The following is a 20,219-nucleotide window of genomic DNA, read 5'->3' as shown; positions in this document are numbered from 1 at the left end:
AGGTTTGTTGTCAGATGTTCAGAAGCACTGTCTCCTCAAGTGTGACAATCTGGGTGGCTGTAGCCGGTCCCAGCATCCGCCTGTGGAGAAGGGGAGTTCGCTCCCCTTGAGAACTACCGCTCTACATGGAACAGTGTTTTCTTTCTCACTGTTCTTCTGGTGAGTACAGCTCATGTACCACGTCCTGCTGCTCACATCCGCCGCCCTTGCACACCGACTTTACACTGCTGTGCACTTCTTGTAAATATGAGAAGCAAACTCCTAGTACTGTGATAGCCTTCTTGGGTCCTGGATTTTGAAAACTGGTAGTATAATGAAATAAACAAAGGTAGTCAACATAAGTTGTACTGAAATTACATAGTCGGGGGAGGGGGGGGGGTAAACACAATCTTAGACTCTCCTGCTGAGCCAAACGTAGCAGCACTTGCTTTTTAATTCAGCACTTTGAGGACAGAGATGGATGGATAGATCTCTGTGAATTCCAGGCCTACCTGGTCTACATAGCAAGTTCCAGGCCAGGCAGGGCTACAAAGTAAGATCATGTAAATTAATTAATTAATTAATTAATTAATAAGAAAAATCTCTACTGAGTTCAGTATATTAAAAATGCAAAGCTCTATTACTATGTATAAATTCGCAGCTAAGATTATCTTTTTTGTTTTGTTTTTAATACCAACTTGTATGAGAATATTTAGTATAGCTTGTATGAATCTTTTCTATGACATTAAAAAATTAAAAGGTGATCAATTGTGGCCCATCTTACAGAACTAAAGAAGTTTTTGTTTTGTTTTTTAAGATAAACTTTTAATACCAATTAAATAATTAAGGTTGTTTTTCTTTACTTTTTCAAAACCATGACTTTTTGTTACATCTATCTTGTGAAGGATGGCTTTAATGCAGAATTCATTTCTTAGCCATTTTTTAAACTTGTGACATTGTGAAATGAAGCACAGCAGCTCTCTGAACTTGTCAAGTTAAGTTTCTGTGATTCAAGTCTTTCTCTTTAGAATATAATAATATTTTCTGATTGTCTAACAGATTATTTCAGAAAACGTGTCAATTAATGGCTCAGGGCTATATGGTGGGAAATTACTAGATCTCACTATTATTAATTAAAAGGCCATTTGGAAGAATGCAGGCATAGAGAATAATAGCTTTCTTAGGTGTATGAGAATATTAGACCTTTCAGACTAGTAATTGTACAAAATGATCATGCTGAGTTTAACTACTGTGATTTTTATGTAGGCAGTAGCTCTCATGGTATTTATATATTTTAACAGTTTCAGTGGGAACCAGAATATGCAGTGAGAAGTATATTTATTTTATATTTTATGGAACATTTTTTTACTCTTGAATAATGAGAAATAGTTAGCACCATTCTCTAGGTATTGATTTAACTACAAAGTATTTGACGGCAACATCATTTTATTCAGATGGTCAAAGTGAAGTCTATTTTTATGGGACAAACTGAAATTAATGTGGGAAAAAATAAATAGAACATCATTTCTGTGACCTTCCTGTCAAAGATGCATAATCTGAATGCAGTTGCAAAGATCCATCAGCCAAGCCCACAGTGAGAGAACTTCTCACGGTCAGCTGACCTGAGATCTACAACATGGTAAAGGCCCTCGTGTCTGAGAATGTCCAGAAAACTGTTCCACCTTTTACAAATCCAAGAGACATGACAGCTAAAGGCCTAGAGCTGAGCTCATCCTTTTCTTAGAGAAGAGATCACTGAAATGATTGGTTAAATTTAAGAGTTATCTGCAGGTCAGGTACTAAGAACACACTCATTAATTCCCGTTTCCATGGTGCCTTCTGCTTATTTGGATAGTTCAAGTCGGCAACTGGCTGCTTTCATTCATTCATTCATTCATTCATTCATTCATTCATTCACATACTTATTTGTTTGTTTGTTTGTTTTATTTTTTATTGGGCGGTTTTTGAACCAGTCTTTATGTAGCCCTAGCTGTCCTAGAACTCACTTTGTAGACCAGGCTGGCCTCATAGTCACAGAGATCTTCATGCCTCTGCCTCCCAAGTGCTGGATTTAAAGGTGAGCAGCACCATGCCCAGCCCACAACTGACATTAAATATTTCAAGACAAGCTTATTCTATAGTGGAATTTCTTCCTGTTTGAGATGATGCTTTGAAGGGGAGGCTTAGAAAATATTTAGACCCCACAGTCCCAGTGTCAGCTTCTACTACTTTTTTACTTTGGGTCTTGGCTTCCCCATCTGTAAAATTAGGATAAGAATAGTACCCTTAAGGCTGGAGATGCGGGTCAGCAGTAAAGAGCCACGGCTGCTCCTCGTCCAGAAGGCACAAGCTTGATCTCCTGAGCCCGCATGAGTGGTCACAACTGTGACTTCATTCCCAGGAGCCCCAGCACCTCTCCCAGCCTCGGCTCCTGCATGCATTTGGTATACATATACCCACCGAGGCTCTTCAGCTGTGTCTGCTGGTGATAACCTTGCCCCCTTTTTTACTAAGTTTCATCTCCCTGTAAACACTAGAGATGTGTTTCAGCATCTACTGGTCCCAGGGGTCCAAAGAGCAACAAGTAACTTGTACTTAGATAAGAGTAAAGTAGTGTTCAGACTGTAAAATTGTAGTCCAGGCATCAGGCTTTGATTCTGACTCTGTTACATACTTTTGACCTTGAATAAGAAGTCAATGTCTCTTAGCCTTAGCTGGCCTATAAAACAGGGGTAACTATAGTACCTACCTTGTGGGCTACATGGGAAATTGGTAGCCCATAGGGATGCTGTAAAAATACGAATTGCTTTCTATCTCCTGTCTTATCAATTTGTCTTACAAAAATTAGTGAAAGTTAGGGGAGACTCTGGGGCTTCCATTGCTTTTCATCTCACTCCTGCTAAAACAAAGGCTGTGTCAGCTGACCAGTAACAACCAGGAAGACAGAAGGAAAACTGTTGGCCTAACAGTTACCACCGGGTTTTCAACATTGCCTGGGTTTTGTTGCTGTAGTGTTAGCGTATACCCTTTGATGCCCTTTTAAAGATTCACTTAAGGTAGCTTTGAGGTTATGTGTACCACATGTGTTCAAGAGCCCCAGAGGCCATGAGAGGGCCTTGGATCCTCTGGAACCAGAGTGATTGGTGCTTGTAAGTGATGTGGGTGCTGGGAACCAAACCCAGATCCTCTGCAAAAGCAGTCAGTGCTCTTAACCACTGAGTCATACCTCCAACCCTTTTGATACCTTTAAAAAGTGGACTATTTTGAGCTGGTTCAGTTGGCAAAGCACTTGCCTTGGCAAAACTGGATTTTACTACCTGTTAGGATACAGTGTGTATTTTTGTCTCATACAGGTGTGAACACAAATCAGCAGAGTTTTAAGTCCTTCAGCTACACATGCAGGCCTCCTAGCTTGCTTTTCTGGTTAATAAAAATATAGAATGTGTATAAATGATTTCTGTGGAGAAGTTGATATTTTTCCCAATTTTTAAAAAAGAGCTTAAGATACTCAGAATGAAAAAAAATCATGATTTCCCTCCCTGAAAGTTGTGAATTTGTGAACTATTTTGGAGGCTCAGCTGTCACAGCCCACCAGAAGGGCACAGTGCCATAGACCGCAAGCTGGGCCTTTGCAGAGCCTCGTTTCAGCTAACACACATGGGCTAGGGCTAGACCCTGGCTTCCTTTCCAGTCGGAGAGGTATTTATTTGTTTATTTGTTTATTACCAGGCTAAAGATTTGATTCTTCACCTGCACAGCACTCTTACTGTACTGTAACTCTTAGGTCTGTGTGTGAATGGGGGTTATTCAAGATGTCCTGTGGCCATATTTAAGGAGCCTCCAACTCCTGTAGAACTGTTGCCGGGAACCTCATTGAGCATGCCCATAAGGAGGAGGCTACTCACTTCTGTCAGCATGTCAAACCTGGAACCCAAAGACATTTCAAGGCAGTGTGCGGGAAAAGTGAATTATTATTTTTTTTTTATATCTCTTACCCATAAAGTACTTTGGCCTAATTTTGAGCTGTCTTCTCTGTTTAGTCTGTATTCTAATCTTTTGCAGTCACTATCTCCCTATGGTGGGTGAATTTAAACTGCAGAGACAGATATCACATTGGACCACAGGTGTCTCACTTGTCAGTTACATACTTTTACACAGGATACATTATTAATCATCAAAGTTGAATGTGTGTACTAGTCATTATTCTAAACACTGAAGATACAACCATGGGGAAGTCCATGTATTGTAACACATTTACAAGGTGTGTAGTCAAGGAAGAAAACCAAAGTGCATGATACATTACAAACATGTAGCGTGGTCTGAGGTGGAGAAAACTGGCCATCCCCAACAGTGTCAGTGCCCAGTCCACGGAAGAGGGGTGATGGCCAGTGCGAGGATGCTCATTACACTGGACGAGACGGCACACGGGAAAACTGTAGACACTGCTGAGTGAGATTTCCTCCCCGCCTCCCTTGATAGGTGTCAATTGCTGTAGTAACCTGTACGTAATTTACCACCACCAGTTCTCTGTGGAGCAGGAGCCGTTCTCTTCATTAACTCACATCTAAGTGAAACTCTAGGACAGCGGATCAAGCTTTTCTGTTGACACAGAATTTGAGAGATGGTCTTACCATGCTAATCCTTTCCTTTCCCACCTCCACTGGTGGTCACTGTAAGTGTCTACAAGGTCCTAAAGTTAATTGGGTGCTGACATTCATGATTGTGAGGGCTAATAGGTTTAACTAGGCAGGCAGTCGCAGGCTCACTCCGGTGGGCGCTCTGTGTGGGAGGGGCACACGCGGCCTGTGGCCCGCCATTCTGTCCCTTCCAATTCCCCTACGTCCTGGTCTCCTGTACTCTAAATTAGTGTTGACTTTGGGAAAATTAATGAGATTTCTTCTAAAAGTTTGCTCTTGTGAACCATAATGTTACAGTAATACTGTTCCGTAGTTATTTTTCCAGTCATTTTTGAGAACATTTGTTCTTGCTGAAATCTGCACTTCTCGTTGCTGCTCACCTCCTCCTAACTTGCCCTTGAGGTATTATCTGGTTTTCTGTAAATTATATCACCGTTTTCCCCAGCTTGCTGGTTTTTACTGGCTTCCTCCATCTGCTGTTATGTCTTTACATTTGGCTTTCTCCTCTGCTTAATATGTTGTGTAAATGCCAACTCTATGACTCTCTGCCTTTGTCTCTTCAACTTGTTTGAGTACACATTTTCACAATTTTGCACAGTTGGACTTCTTCATTAGCTAAGAAGACTGATATTCTTAGCACTGAATGTTCATTACTTTATTGCAGCAGTCAGTTTTAAAACTACCTGCACAGGAGACTGAGTAAAGCCAGAAAATCGTAGATTAATCTGGGAGCAGTTGGGCTTTTTGCATTTGAGTGGTGGAGTTCATCATAACTGACCATAACAGGACGTTCTTTGGAAACATGCTTGGTTTATCCTGTGCACAGACGGCCTGTGGTAGTGGGGAGTATCATGCACAGTACATTAGCTCTTAGCCATGCCACTGCCCAAGTGGTGCAGAGTCCCTGTGTCTGACAGTGCAGTGATGCTTGTGTTCCATCCGAGCTGCGGGTCTGCTTGACCCCTTGCTTCAACACTAAGGTGATGGGGTTGTTTTAGTTATGAGCATAGCAGGCGAACACATAGCAGTCTGTGAGCTCCCTGAGAGTCCTCAATGTAGCCAACGATTATTTTTTAATTACCTTATTTCATCCCACTAACATTTTAAAGTATTCACTTATGTCTTTGTTGCTGTTGTTTTCTGGTTGTATGGCTAATTTTAAGGGGGTGGGTCACATCTACCTGCAAAGGTGATCAGTTTGAACATTTTGAAATAAGTTTATACTTATTTCAGTACTGGTGGTCAGTACTCATTTCTGCTAAGCCCCTGGCTTGATTTCCTCTCCTATTCTATGTTTGTTCTCTCTCTCTCTCTCTCTCTCTCTCTCTCTCTCTCTCTCTCTCTCTCTCTCTCTCCCTTTCCCCTCAGGTGGCTGTCTTCTGCCACATGCCATCACACCTAATTGCAGCTTCAGGAGAGCATTGGTGAGGCAGGCACTTCTTGGCACTCTCGTCTCTTAGGGATTTAATTCATGTGGGATGTGCATGTGGCCCTCAAGCCATGTCAGTGGCTGCTGTAACTCCCAGATTCTAAAGGCTGGTCACCTCGGGGCCCTAAAATCGTTTCAAGTCTAGGACAATTTAGTCTTCGGATAGAAGTGGCAGTAATCATACAGTTTGGGTCATTTTGTCACTGGAAATTAACCTCTAGCTCTCCTGCTAACTTCACACAGTGATCCATGACATGCAGGCTATTTTTAGTGACTCTGAAATTACAGTCCTTTCAGAATATTGTCAGGAGTGCTAGGCTTTTCTTTTACAAATGAGTAATATTCTCATCAAATTGCTAAATGTGTGTATTCTGTGTATCTTTGTGTATATGTATGTGTCTCTGTGTGTGTCTCTGTGTGTTGGTGTGTATGTCTCTCTGTATATCTGTGTGTCTATCTGTGTGTCTCTGTCTGTCTGTGTCATTTCTTTGATACCATTTAACTTTGGCTCTGTGTCTGTTCATAGATAATTAAAGCTCCTAATACAGGCATCAGCCAGGTAGAGGTGGAGTGCACCTTTAGTCCCAACACTGTGCAGGCAGCGGCAGATGCGTCTCTGTGAGCTTGGCCACTGGTCTACAAAGTGAGTTCCAGGATAGCCAGGGCTACACAGAAAAACCCTGTCTTGGAAAAGAACAAAAGTCAATCAATCAATCAATCAATAGAAAAAACCAGGTCTCTGAGGATCATCACACATGGGTTATTTTCTTCTGTTTCCTCAAATGGGAGAACTTACTGCCTTTAAAACATTCTGTTGTCTTTAAAAAACAGGGTTTGGTAAGGGTTTTTTTTCCCTCCAGACTTAAAAACAAACAAACAAAGACAAGTAGGAAAATAAACTATTCATCTGTCAATTAATACTTGTTTCTGCTTAGTAGCATAACCTTTCTTTCTGTCATTTAAAAAATTACTGAAAATGCACAGAATAATGCAGAACACAGAGATCCCAGTCACAGATCTGAAAATGCACACAATAATGCAGACCACAGAGATCCCGGTCACAGATCTGAAAGGCTAACCTTCCCATCCTGCTTCCAGCATGGCTCCCAGGGCTTGTTTCTGTGCATTGCCAATTGCAAAATGAATGAGACAATGTTCACGTATGCCTGCAGTCCTAACCACTAAGGCAGAAAGGCCAAGGCAATCCTGGGCTACATGGTGAGACTGACTCCAAAAACAAACAACCAGGGCTTAGTGGGTAAGGGTGCTTGCAGTCAAATCTGACAATCTGTATTTGAGCCCCAGGACTCACATGGTAGAGGACAAAAACTGATTCTTACAAATTACCACACACACACACACACACACACACACACACACCAAATAAATAAACAAATATAAAGGCTTCTGAAGGTCCACGGTCTTTGAAAAACAAACAATTCTCCCTCCTTTGTCTGCCTCCCAAGTGCTGGTTATAGGGGTGTGCTACCACGGCTGGCTTATTCTTCTTTAAACAAATTTACATTTCCAATTCTTTTACTCTAACATATTACATTGTATGATTTGAAAACCATAGTTGTAGTTCATTAGTTAGTCACAAATTCAATTTAGAGAGTTTCAGTCAGCAACCAGACTGACAAAGTTCCCCAAGGTAGGAAAAGATCAGAGCATCCCCAGGGCTCCAGTTACCCATGGTGCCTCAGGAGTGTCTGTAATTTCTATTTTAGCTGAGGACATAGTTATAAGCATTGTTAGGAGTTTTATTAATCACCTAAACCCCATGTTTGTTAGAATTGGGCATCCATTGGACTTTTATATTATGTTTCTGAATGGGTATCACAAATAGTAAAACATATTCTATTTCTAGGTTTTTAGCATTAGAGGGAGTTCCCCCTCAGGGTGATTCTCTGCCACCCTGAGCATAGAATAGAGAGAGGGCTTTGCATCTACTTAATGATAATGGTTCTAAGTGGTAAGTTGTGTGTGTGTGTGTGTGTGTGAATGTGTTCTCATGTGGAGGCATGAGGACAATTGTGGGTGCCATTCACCTTTTGTGAGTGTCACGATTTTTCATTGGCCTGGCCTGGCACTTGCCATGTAGGCCAGGTTGTCTGGCCAGGAAGCCCCAGGGATCTGTTTGTCTCTGTTGGAAAGGTTTCAAGAGTCAATTCTCTCCTTCTACTATGCGAGTTCTGGGGACCGAATTCAGTTCGTCAGGCTTGGCTGCAAGTGTCTTTACCTATGCAGAATCTCACCCGCCTAGGATTCCGAAATCTTCACCATGAACCTTAAAAAGAGCTTGCTATGAGGCTTGAGGACGGCTCTGTGATTAAGAGTGAGTATGGCTCTTGCACACACCCTGAGTTTGGTTCCAGTACTCCAGGGACTCCCAGTGCCTCTGTCTAGAGCAGACTCCTTACCAGACAGCACGCAAACACACGTGCACATGATTTAAAGACATAAAAGAAGTCTTCTTAAGAAGAAAATGTTTTACTGTGCTCCAGTCCTGGTACCCACCACTGCCCTCCATCAGACAGCACTTCCACTTTCTATCCAAAGTGAGGGCAGCAATGCCAGCCAGTTCTTTCGAATGGAAAAGGAAGGCACAGAGACCACACATAAGGAATAGGTCCCTTGTGGCCCGTTTTTATCAGTAGTAACTAACTTCATTAACATAGTATTCAAATAACACAGCACAGCATGTTTGTTAGATCTGTTGGGGCTTTGTGTGTGTAACTTTATCACTTTTAAAGGAGTCATAATTTAGGAAGAGGGACTCAGGACTTCAGAGTGGAATGGCTATATTTCCAATCAGCTGGCAGTATAGCTGTTCAGGGTTCTTTTGCATAGCCTCATGGGTTAGCAGGGGGTTCTTTAGGTGCTGGTCTCTGTGGTTTCCCCCTCAGAACTCAACTGAGTTCAACAGTGGGCAGGCTGAAGCAGCAGCAAGTGTAACCCGGTCCTTAAACATTCACGCAGCCTCAGATGAGGGGACTGTCTTAGTTAGGGTTTCTATTGCTGTGAAGAGATACCACGGCTACAGCAACTCTTATAAAGGACAACATTTAATTGGGGCTGGCTTACAGTTCAGAGGTTTGGTCCATTATCAGCTCAGAAGGGAACATGGCAGCATACCGACAGACATGGTGCTGGAGAGGGAGCTCAGAGTTCTACATCTTGATCGGAAGGCAGCAGAACTAGAGTGCCACACTAGGTGTCGCCTGAACAAATAAGACCTCAAAGCCTGGCCCCAGAGTGACACACCCCCTCTAACAAGACCACACCTCCTAATAGCCACTCTCCAGTGACCAAGCATTCAAACACATGAGTCTGTGGAGGCCATTCCTATTCAAACCAGCACAGGGACCTTTAGCCCATGGATATGACCTCTTGTATGACTGGCCAGTCAGAGTTTCTCAACCCTTCCCTGCAGATGGCATCACAGCTCCTAGGCAGGCCTAGATATCATGATTCCTCAACCTTTGGCAGTAGCCAGAATTACAACTCTCAACTGAGGTCTAAGACCCTAGGCCCTGAGGACTTGACAGCTCTCTGGTGACTCCTTCGGCTCCTCACAGCCTTTAGTCCTATAGTCTCAGTTCCCTGAGCTCACTGCCCTTCTCTCTGTCCTGCCCACTGAGCCATCAAGCACCTGCCTGGCTCCTTCTACAGTTTGGCCACTGTCTACAAGACTGCTCTGTGGAAATCACTGCCCTGTCTTCTGCTACTAGCCCAGTTTGTCTACTGAAAGTAGATAAGGAGAAGCCGTTTGTAAGGTCTGATGGTAGAAAACTAGAGCGGCAGGCAGCACAGGGGCGTATCTCCCCGTTGACACATTCTATCTAAGGAATCTGCTCTTAATGGCCCCACAAGTATTTGCACCAATCACATCCATGTGTTTGGACTAATCACTGCTTTGCCTTTTAGCACCGTAGGCATAGGGCAGTGGTTCTCAACCTTCCTGATTCTGTGACCCTTTGATACAGTTCCTATGTTGTGGAGACCCTCAAACATAAAATCACTTTCATTGCTACTTCATAACTAATTCTGCTATTGTGATGAATCATAATGTAATTATCTAACATGCAGGATATCTGATATGCAGCCCTTGTGAAAGGGTCGTTCGACACTGTGCTAGACCACCAGGGGAAGTGCGTGCAGGTGAATGGTTGCTGAGTCATGTAGACTTCAGACAGGCTTGTGACGAACAGTCAGCCGAAATCTTTGCATAGTTGCCTCAAGGCATAAAAGACTGGGCTTGCCAGCCCAAATACTGTTTAAATCTTGGCACTTCCATTTCTAATTGACTAATGTGGCCAGTAATTACTAAACTTTTCCAAGCCTCCCTGTTGATCTTCCTCAATTATAAAAGGATGTCACTAGGAACTTCTGGCATGGCTTTTGTGAGAAAGTAGTTGGTGCTTGAGTTCACAGTATGTCATGCCTGTGGTCCGTGTCACTCTTGCCGGCACTTTTATTACCTGGTGTGGTATATGCTGACCTACAAATTCATAGTAAGTACCCCCAAAAGGCCTAAAAGAAGCAGCCACTGGACTGGTGAGATGGCTCAGGGGGTTGGGGGTGAGACAGAGGCACTTTCTGGCAATATCTGGTGATCCAAGCTTAAGCCCTGTGGTCTCCGTGTGTCATAGCCGAAGAGAAGAGAACTGATTCCTGCACGTTCTCTGACCTCCACATTCATGCATTTATATCTGCAGACACACACTGGTGCATACATAAGCACCACTACCCACCTCCACACATGAATGGTGTTTAAGAGGACTGTGTGTGTGCCTTAGGCTTCCTATTGATGTGATTAGACACTGTGATCAAAAGCACCCTGGGAAGAAGGGCTTTACTTTATTTTACACCTTGTAGTCCATCATCCAGAGAAGTCAAAGCAGGATCTGATGCAGCGCCCAGTGGCTTGCTTAGCCTGCACCTTATAGCACCCAGGATCAGTAGCTCAGGGGCACCATTGCCCACAGTGAGCTGGGCCTCTCACATCAATCATCAGTCAAGAAAGTGAACCACAGACTTGCCCATTTGTCAGTCTGGTAGAGACATTTGTTGTTGTTGAGGTTTCCTCTTCCCAAATGACTATAGCTTGTATCAGGTTGACAGAAATGTACAGTGCGGTTTGTTCTGAAAGGCCGCTGCTGGCCTGAGTTTGTTTATAGTGCACAGTTGCAGCCCTCGCTCCCACCATTAGTGTGTTTATATTTGTTTATCTATGTCTTGCAGACTTCTATGTGTGGATAGCATGAATCCCTTTATATTGGTTACTAATTCTTCCTAAGTCCCCTAAACCTAGGAGTTCCCAAGATTTCAGTTCTAAGCACGTATGCATGCATGCATATATGTACGTAGTTCGTTTTTTGACACAAAGTCCTTCTGTGTAGCCCAGACAGGCCTTAGGCTTGCAATAAACCTTCAATCCTCCTGCATGTTAGAATTGTAGTATGGGGCTCTGGAGGAAGAGGCAGGAAGGCCAGCCTGGTCTACATAGTGTGTTCTAGGACAGCCAGGGTTATGTACAGAGACCCTGTCTCAATAAAATCTGAACTAGAACTTCTGGTATATACCATGACACCTATTTTCTTCCTTTTCTTAGCCTTCGCTGTCTTTTTTTTTTTCCTTCTCTTGTTTTCTCTTCCCCCCAAAACACCTTCATCTGCCAGCTTCCCTTGTTTCAGCCATCACTTCCATGAAGACCCCACTACATCTGTACCAGTAACATTTCCAGCTCCCCACTGGGCATCTCCTCCTGGAAATCCACCATGCATTCAAAATTAACATGTCAAAAATGGACTCAATTCCCCGTTCGATTTACTTTCAACCTCTCCTAGGTGTAGAATCATTAGGCTTAACCAAGAGCTTTGACTCTTCCGCCACTGCCTTTCCTTCATTCCCCTCTTCCATCTCTGCCTCCCTCTTCCAGTCAGTGAGCCCACTGCCCATGGCCACCTCCACTGCTGCCACGTCTCCCAGCTCTCCTTCACCCTTTACTACACTGCCCTAATTGCAGCCCTCATTATCTCTGCCCAGGCTGTTGGATGAGGCGCCTCCTCACTGGTCTTCCCTCTCATCCCTGCATCCAGCATGTGTCGCCATGGTGTTGGCCCAGGGAACACTTCAGTCTTGAGCTCTAATTGCATCACTATCTTACTGACAGACTGTCCAAGGCTCTCAGAAGCCCAGACTACACCTGAGTCCCAAGGCCCTTCATCCTTGGCTGTCTGCGTTGCTGGGCTTGTTTCTGTGAGGCTCATGCCTACATGGGTAGCCCTGCTTCTGAACCCGTTCCCATTCCCCGCTTCTTGTCACTGCCTCTTGTGCTCCTTTCTGAGACACTCCTTTTCCTCACCGGAGTGATAGAGCCCCAGCCTCCTCTCTTCTCATTCTCCTCAAGGAGATCAGGCCATCTTTCTGTGGGTACTGAGGACCACCTCCAGCAGGAAGCTTTGGTCTGTGTGCTGTTAGCCGTTCTTTATGTGATTGAGTATATATTCAAATATATTATGAGCTTCCTATAACTGTTTTTATAGTTTCTATTCTTTGTATGTCCCTCCATCTTGACACACTTGTATTAAAATTTAAGAGGATGTGTTTTAACAAAGTGTCACAGCAGTGACATGAGACCTTTAGATAGAAAATTGAATTAAGGAAGAGAATTGTGTTAATTGTTGCAGATGTCATGGCACCACTGACCTGAGCCGGCTTCTGAGCGTGTAGCTCCATGAGCCAGGGCTCTGACGCAGGAGGCTGCTGGGCCCAGGGCCTCATCTTCTCAGCCTACCTACCGAGGACTCAGTTCCCCCTGAAGTACTTAGTCATCTTAGGTCTACACTAGAATTTTGGGAGAGGCAAAGCTTTCAACAGAGCTGGGCACAGTAGTTCCCACCTGTAACACAGCACTTGAAAGGCAGAGGCAAGAGAATTGCCTCAAGGTCAAAGCCAGCTTGGGCTACACAGTGAAGTTCAGGCTGGCCTGAATTTTGGTTGGGTATCTTGGATGGTTGGTTGGTTGGTTGGTTGGTTGGCTGGTTGGTTGGTTTGTTGGTTGGTTGGTTGGTTGGTTGGCTGGCTGGTTGGTTTGTTGGTTGGTTTGGTGTGGTTGGGTTTTTACCCCCAAATGTATTTTACAGACTTTTTAGAATTAATAGTATATAAAATTAGTTATACATTCATGTTAAGTGATTTTTCTAGGATTGTCAAAAGTGCAAATTCTATTTGAATTGAATTAAAATTGTCATTTTAGGTTTGACTCATCTCTGTATGTCATTAAGCTCGTCCCATAATTCTTAGTGAGTATCACAAAAGCCACCTCCCCAGATGCACTATACTGTTTGGTTACATCCTGTGCCCGCCACCACCCCGCCATCTTTCTACAACAGGATAGTTTTTGTTTTGTTTCATTTCATTTGCTTTTAATAAAACACTGTAGTACCTTCATGTTGTTGTTTGAATAAAGAACAAACCTGTTGCTGTAGACTGCTCAGCCTAGGGGTCTAGTCCCTGTGTCCTAGGTCATCCCTGTACTGGGGACCCATTCTTCAGTGTTCATCCTGGTGGTCCAGTCCCTGTGTCCCCTAGGTCATCCCTGTACTGGGGACCCATTCTTCAGTGTTCATCCTGGTAGTCCAGTCCCTGTGTCCTAGGTCATCCCTGTACTGGGGACCCATTCTTCTTCCCTTTTCCTTCTCAGGTTCCTTTTACATCTGTTCTTCCTTTGGACGTCAGCTCAGTCACTGCTTCCCCAAGGAGGCCTGTGGCCTTCCTGATGTAGTCAACTCTGTGATAAATTCTTAGGATGCTCTTTCTCTTTTTGTCCATGGAAGCATTTGTTACGACTGTGGTTTACATTGTATTGGCTATTATTTCCATTTCCTCTGCTAGATCCTAAGCTCCATGCCTGGTTTTGCTTGCCATAGCACCTGTACCTAGCTAACATAGTGTCTCATGTATGGAAGGCCTCAGAGCTCACTAGGCATGAGACTTGGTTACACCAACTATGAGCCGTGAGACTTGGTTACACCAACTAAACACCAACAGTTCTGCAGAGTCTTAATGTTGGGGGTTACATAATGCTAAGTGTCACTTTCATTTACAGCACTGATAACAGTGAAGGGCTTTTCACTTTTATATTTGTTATACTTGTTGTGGGAAATCAAATTATATGTAAAATGAAATTATTGACAATCACAAAATAAGGAAAACTCCTAGATATCTGTGGAATATAGCAAAGGCTAATCACCCTTTAGTCTTTTCCAGTGACAGGAGTTAAACATCAGTAGAGGCTGCTCTAGTCTTCCAGTCATGTAAAGCCATTTGGTGTGCTGAGGCTCCACTCTCACTGTCAGTCTAAAGTCTGCCCGGCTTCTCCTCTCGCTCTCAGCTCCGCCTCGCCCAGCCTGCTCCTGCCATCATGTTCTCTGCTCACCTCCACACCCTTGCTTCCCCCAGAACACACATGCTTTTGGGACACCCTTGCTGTCGCCACATGCACTCCCGCTCAACCCCCTCTCCACACTCTCTAACTCACGTGGATTTCTCTTTGAGCTCCAGGAAGTGGCGCTGCCACATACTTAGTACCTCTGGGTTCTAACAGCTTCATCCATTCATCAAAGCAGTTCATAGCACTTTTACTAGTGCTTTTAATCCAAAGTGTCATCTATACAAAGAAGGACCACATCTCACTATTGTTGGACATGGATTGTTATTCACTAAGGTTTTGACTAAGTAAAATTGAGAACAGGAGCATCATTGTTTTCCTACCCAATCACACCTGTGCCATACATCTGTCAAAATCATCTGTCAAATCATCTGTCATATCATCTGTCAAAATACTTGGGACCAGAAATGATTCCCGTTTCAGGTTTTTCAGATTTGGGAGTATTTGCATGGGCTTTAAAGTGGTTGCAGATCCCTAATCTGAAGTAAAACTGCTTCAGAACCCCGGAGGTGTGCAATCCCTCTGTAGTTTTGCCAGCGTCTGGATATGGTTCTGCTTGCCAGTGTTCCTACTTAATGACGGCTGAGGTCGAAATTCTCCCAGAGTGACCTGGATTATATCATGTAAGATTAGCACTGTCCATTGAGATCCTGGAGTTTTTATGCCCAGAAGACAGAATTGATCTTCTCTTTTGGTTGTGAATGAATATTACGCTTTGGGGAGTTACCATATCAGTCTATCCCAGTGCTGTCTTTAATGGTGTTAGTGGAGGTAAAGAGACCGTTTGGGGAACGGTTCATTCATTCAGACTATTCATCTGCCCTCTAGGTTGTTAACCCTCGTATTCATATTAGTAAAGGTCAGAAGCTGTGCTTCTTGGAGCATTCTCGTGTTTTGCCCTCCAGCCTTTTCATATTCTTTCCCTCATCTTTCTGTACCACATTCCAAAAGAGGCAAACGTTTCAATGAGATGCCATCGGGGTGGGATTCCACTGGAGACCTACTACTTGGTGAAGTAGAAAAACTATGGGAGATCCTGTTCATTAGAAGAGTGGGAAAGGCTTGGTAGACATGGGAATAAGAGAGAGAGAGAGAGAGAGAGAGAGAGAGAGAGAGAGAGAGAGAGAGAGAGAATAAGTTGCCAAAACAGCAACAACAAAGAGAATGCAGCGTTTCCTGCCGTGTGCCGCCAAGGCATCCTGTGCTTCAGTCCCATCCTCCATCCAGGCCCAGCCTGAGTCCTATCAGAAGAGCTTGTCAAGCATAGGCCCACCTGCCCTGTAGCCGCTGCTCCCGTCTGACATAGCAAAGCCAGTTTATTACAAAGCAGGTCTAAGCTGTAGCATTCTTTTGATATCGGAGCAAATTATGATTGTGAAGGGGAGCCTAGACTGCAGCCTGCTTGTGGAGAGCTTACTGAGCATGCGCAGCATGCTTGCGCGCGTGTGTGTGTGTGTGTGTGTGTGTGTGTGTGTGTGTGTGTGTGTGTGTGTGTGCGCGCGCGCGCGCTTAGTGAGCATGCGGAAGGCCACGGGTCCCAACCTGGCGCCAGTCATAAAAGTAAAGTGTGAGGTGGGGGTTAGCCAGGGACAGGACCCAGAAAGAGAAGGGAGCCAAGGTGCCAGGCCCACACTGAGAGTGTTATTTTAAAAACCACGTCACGTTCTCTAGCTGTCTCCTGAACTTGCGGCTTGTGCATTAGTCTTTTCTCCTTAATCCTCTTTATTAAAAAAAAAAAAACAAAAACAACAGTCCCATTGTTAGGTCTTAGAAATTGGACCATTTTTATAGCCATCTATAATCTAAGATCTGCCCAGCCTTGGGAAAGTGTGTTACCTCTTCTCTGTGTATTTATTAACAGGGCCCTTGTGCATGACAGCCGTCATAACCTACAGCTGCGAGGCCTGGTCGTGCTGCTCATTTCGAAGGCCGCAGGGCCCAGCGCTGGGAACTCTTCGAGTCAGAACTATGACATGGTCAGTGGGATATATTCATGGTAAGTCATCCAGCGTTGCTCTCCAGATTGCGAAATCACTCTTCATCCTTCATCATTTTCTAAGTCAGATATATATATATATATATATATATATATATATATATATATCCCATTATTTATATTGCTTTTAAAAATAGAGTCAGAAGTAAAAGTTCCTGTTGATAAGCCTGATGTCCTGAGTTTTCGACTCAAGGACCTTTGAGGTAGAAGGAGAGAAGCAACTCCCAAAAAGCTGTTCTCTGGTCTCCACGCATGTGCATGTGCTCTCCATGTGAGCATGTCCATGCTCACAGTCAGCATCAGCATCATTTGGTAGACTCTTTTTTTTTTTCTTGTCTAGGAATCTTCAGTAGAAAGGCTGTACAGGGGTCAATTTCAGTGTTTGAATTGATTTGTATTTGTTGTATGTTGTGAGGTTACTAGTCCTTTGTGAGTTACCTGTCTGCTTTTTCTAATGCTGCTAGAAGAGTGTCACACTCACTTCACTCTGAGAGAACAAGTTCCCAAACCCCAGACATTCTCACACATCACATACAGCAAGTGCAGAAAGGTCAGACCAAGGTCACTTCTCATTGTTCACCTGCCTTTTCTCTTTCAAATAGCTTGTTTCTCTTGTACATTAGGGTAGATGCTAACTAAATTGGTTTGTTCCCCACATGTGTATGAGGTAAATGCCGGCTGTATTGATTGTTTCTCAGCCTTCTAAAAGTGCGGTTCCATACATGACAGGTGTTCAGAAGTAAATCATTCTTATGTCACAGAAGACACAGCCATTTCAGAAGTCAAGATTTATCAAAAATTTACTAGATAGGAGTTGACAAAGTTGGATTAAAATCCTGTTTTTATTGTAGATAGATAGTTCTGTAGCTCAGGGACCTGTTTTCTGTATGTATGTGGTACCCCATGGTGTTTGCTCAGGTTTCTACCTTCTTATCACCCTCTCTGAAACAACTCTTTTGTTCATCTTGCAACATGGAGTCTCAGCAGTTCAAACAGAACTTCTGTCTGGAAAATTAGCACACATCAGGCACATAAAAGCTTCCCAGAGAACACTGTACATAGGAACATATGCCTGCAGTCCCAATACTTGGAATACCAAGGCAGAAGAATCACATTTGAGGAGCTACAGAACAAGACCCTGTCTCAAAAAAAAAAAAAACAAAAACAAAAAACAAAACAAAAAACAAAAAAACCCAAAAACCAAAGAACAACCCCCCCCCCCCAAAAAAAAAATCCCAGAAATCTTTTTAAATAGTCTAAATGAGTTTTTACTTGAGTGCGTAGAATCTCAGTTTTGTTTAGGAATAACTCTGACACATAATTCTAGGCCATTTTCTGCAATCAGACTTGATGTAGTAATTTATCAGTTGCCTGGGTGTTTTACACACTTGCTAATGTAAAATGTAATTTGGCATAGGAGTTGGGAGGCCACCAATTTGTTCCTGTACCACTGAAGTCAGTTTGTCTGTCTCCTGCTTCCTTAATTGTTCAAGTGTAACTTTTGCTGGAGGCTTGTATCTATAATGCCACAGTGAATTATTTAACATTTGAGGAAAGTACTGATTTGGGAGCATTTTAATTTACCTCCAACTACTGGGGTTTATACTGTTGGTGTTTTTTTCTCTTTAGCTTGACTTTGATGTCAGCTAATGGGACCTGAGTGAATCACCTAAGGGACCCAAAGTGAGTTAGGTGATCATTTTGTTTGGCCTCAGGATATAACTGGTACTGCAGACTTACCACATAATAGCTACGAGAGAGAGAATTTAGGCTACAATGTAATAAGTGTACTTGAGGGAAAGGCACAAGACCCACATTTATAAAAATGTGCTATAAACATCTATTCAAGCCTTGTGCCAACAATAGCAGATTTAGAGTTTATTTTATTAATCTTAACTTAAAAAAATTAATTATAAGGCCAGTAGTGGATACAGGAACGGGCTGGAGAAGGCTCAGTGGTCAAGCACTTGCCGTAGCATCCTCTAGTCCTTAGGCTCGGCCTCCAGCACGGCTTTCTTAACTAGATTTGCAAATATCTCTAACTATATAATGAGAAAACTTTTTTTACTTCCCATTTTACTACTAATAATAGAATTTTTGGTTTGTGTACAAAAGATATTTTGTAGGAAATAAAATATCGTACTTAAATTGAGATTTTTCTAACATAGTATTATTAAATTTAAAGAAATCCAAATGGTTGTCATTGCTGTTAGTATTATTATATAGGCAGTGTAGTCTTGCGTCAAAGTCCAGGATAGCCTGAAACTGGCTATATAGCCTAGGGTGTTCCTCAGTTCATTACCCCCCCCAACCCCGCAGCCTCACACATGCTGGGAGTACAAGTGTGCCAGCCCAGGAGGCCTAGGTGAAATATTTCCCAATAGTTCAGCTTTCTCAATTGTTTTGCAAGAACCAATCTGAATTACTCTCTTATAAGTAGCAGTTAAAAGCAAGTCTCAAGCTGTACATGTTAGTGCACTAACTGGAACATCAAAAGCTAAAGTGGAGGTAGGCAAGACCACAAGTTTAAGACCAACCTGGGCTACATAGTGAGTTCAGAGCTAGCCTAAGCTATATAAGGAGACTCCATGTCAAAACCCAAAACAGTTTGTATAAATGGAATACATTTTCCCTCCTGAAACACATTTAACAAACATATTCTTCTCTTCCCTAGTACCCAGCTAGGCTATGTTTCCCAGCGTCCCTTGCAGTTAGCTGGGCTATCTGTCTGAAATCTAGCTAATACAGTTACAGAAAAAGTGCCATTTATATTAACAATGTAACCCCAGTAGTTTGGAGATAAATTAAAAGGATCCCAGGTTAATATTTTCATCAAGTGTTAAGTAATTCATATTATAGTAGAATCCTCAAAGTGTCACTACTTCCTACTATCGAAACCCTGCACTGTGATGTGTGTCGAGCACATGCTCTGGAGGCCCATTCAAAGATGCTGTGCTCTCCAGATCACTCCTTGGAGGAGCACCAACCCACCCATCAGTATCTAGATCAGCACCATGAAGGAGAGTCCACTTTAAGGCACTTAAATGTACTATTAATTACAAACACTGCCCAAATCTCCAATATTCCTTGCCACCCGCCAAAATGCTGTGGACAGAAAGACAGACACACACGCGCTCTCTCTCTCTCCCTCTCTCTCTCTCTCTCTCTCTCTCTCTCTCTCTCTCTCCCACACACACACACACACACACACACACACACACACACACAGAGTCTTATTTTTAATACGCCCTAAGCAGATCCCAAACTTCCACGTTGCTAATGCCTCCCCTCCAATACTCCTGAATTCTTACTTACTTTATAACATCTGTGTTCCATCTTTGCTACCACAGACCCAGTCATGGGAGAGGCCCTGGGGCTGCTCTTCCCCTGCTCTTACATGGCTGTATGCTCTCTCCTCCCCAGCTCTCAGGAGATCTCTCTGCTTCCACCACTTGACGGCACTAAATCCTTCTTCCTGTGGTTCCCTTGCCCGGGAATTCTAAAGTCCTGCCTCTGTCTCCCTGCCCAGCCATTGGCCACCAGCAACTAAAGCCAGCTGGGGGCAGGGACACTGCATCTCACAGGTAGACATGCGAATTCCTCTATAATTTGGGAACCCAATTAACATAAGCAATAAACCAAATCCCCAGCACTTACCCTGCTGACAGTAGCGGGTGTTAACATAATACACCTTTCTTTCTCTCTGGGCCAGTGCTATCACTG

At 43.4% G+C, this 20,219-nt stretch overlaps 1 protein-coding gene across 4 annotated transcripts in view; it reads left to right on the top strand.

The window, feature by feature from the left end:
- Window positions 1-20,219, top strand: part of Pdss2 (decaprenyl diphosphate synthase subunit 2) — a 227,093-nt gene that overhangs the window by 59,732 nt on the left and 147,142 nt on the right. For all 4 annotated transcript variants that reach the window (XM_076917055.1, XM_034523718.2, XM_076917054.1 and 1 more), the window contains exon 2: window positions 16,362-16,496. In XM_076917055.1, coding sequence (XP_076773170.1) covers window positions 16,362-16,496 — 135 coding nt within the window. The remainder of the gene's footprint in view (window positions 1-16,361; window positions 16,497-20,219) is intronic.

The sequence above is a fragment of the Arvicanthis niloticus genome, chromosome 20 (genome assembly GCF_011762505.2).
Source record: "Arvicanthis niloticus isolate mArvNil1 chromosome 20, mArvNil1.pat.X, whole genome shotgun sequence".
In the NCBI taxonomy this organism is placed as follows: domain Eukaryota; kingdom Metazoa; phylum Chordata; class Mammalia; order Rodentia; family Muridae; genus Arvicanthis; species Arvicanthis niloticus.
The sequence above is the reverse complement of the archived record's forward strand: the minus strand, read 5'-3'. Positions and strand labels throughout refer to the sequence as shown.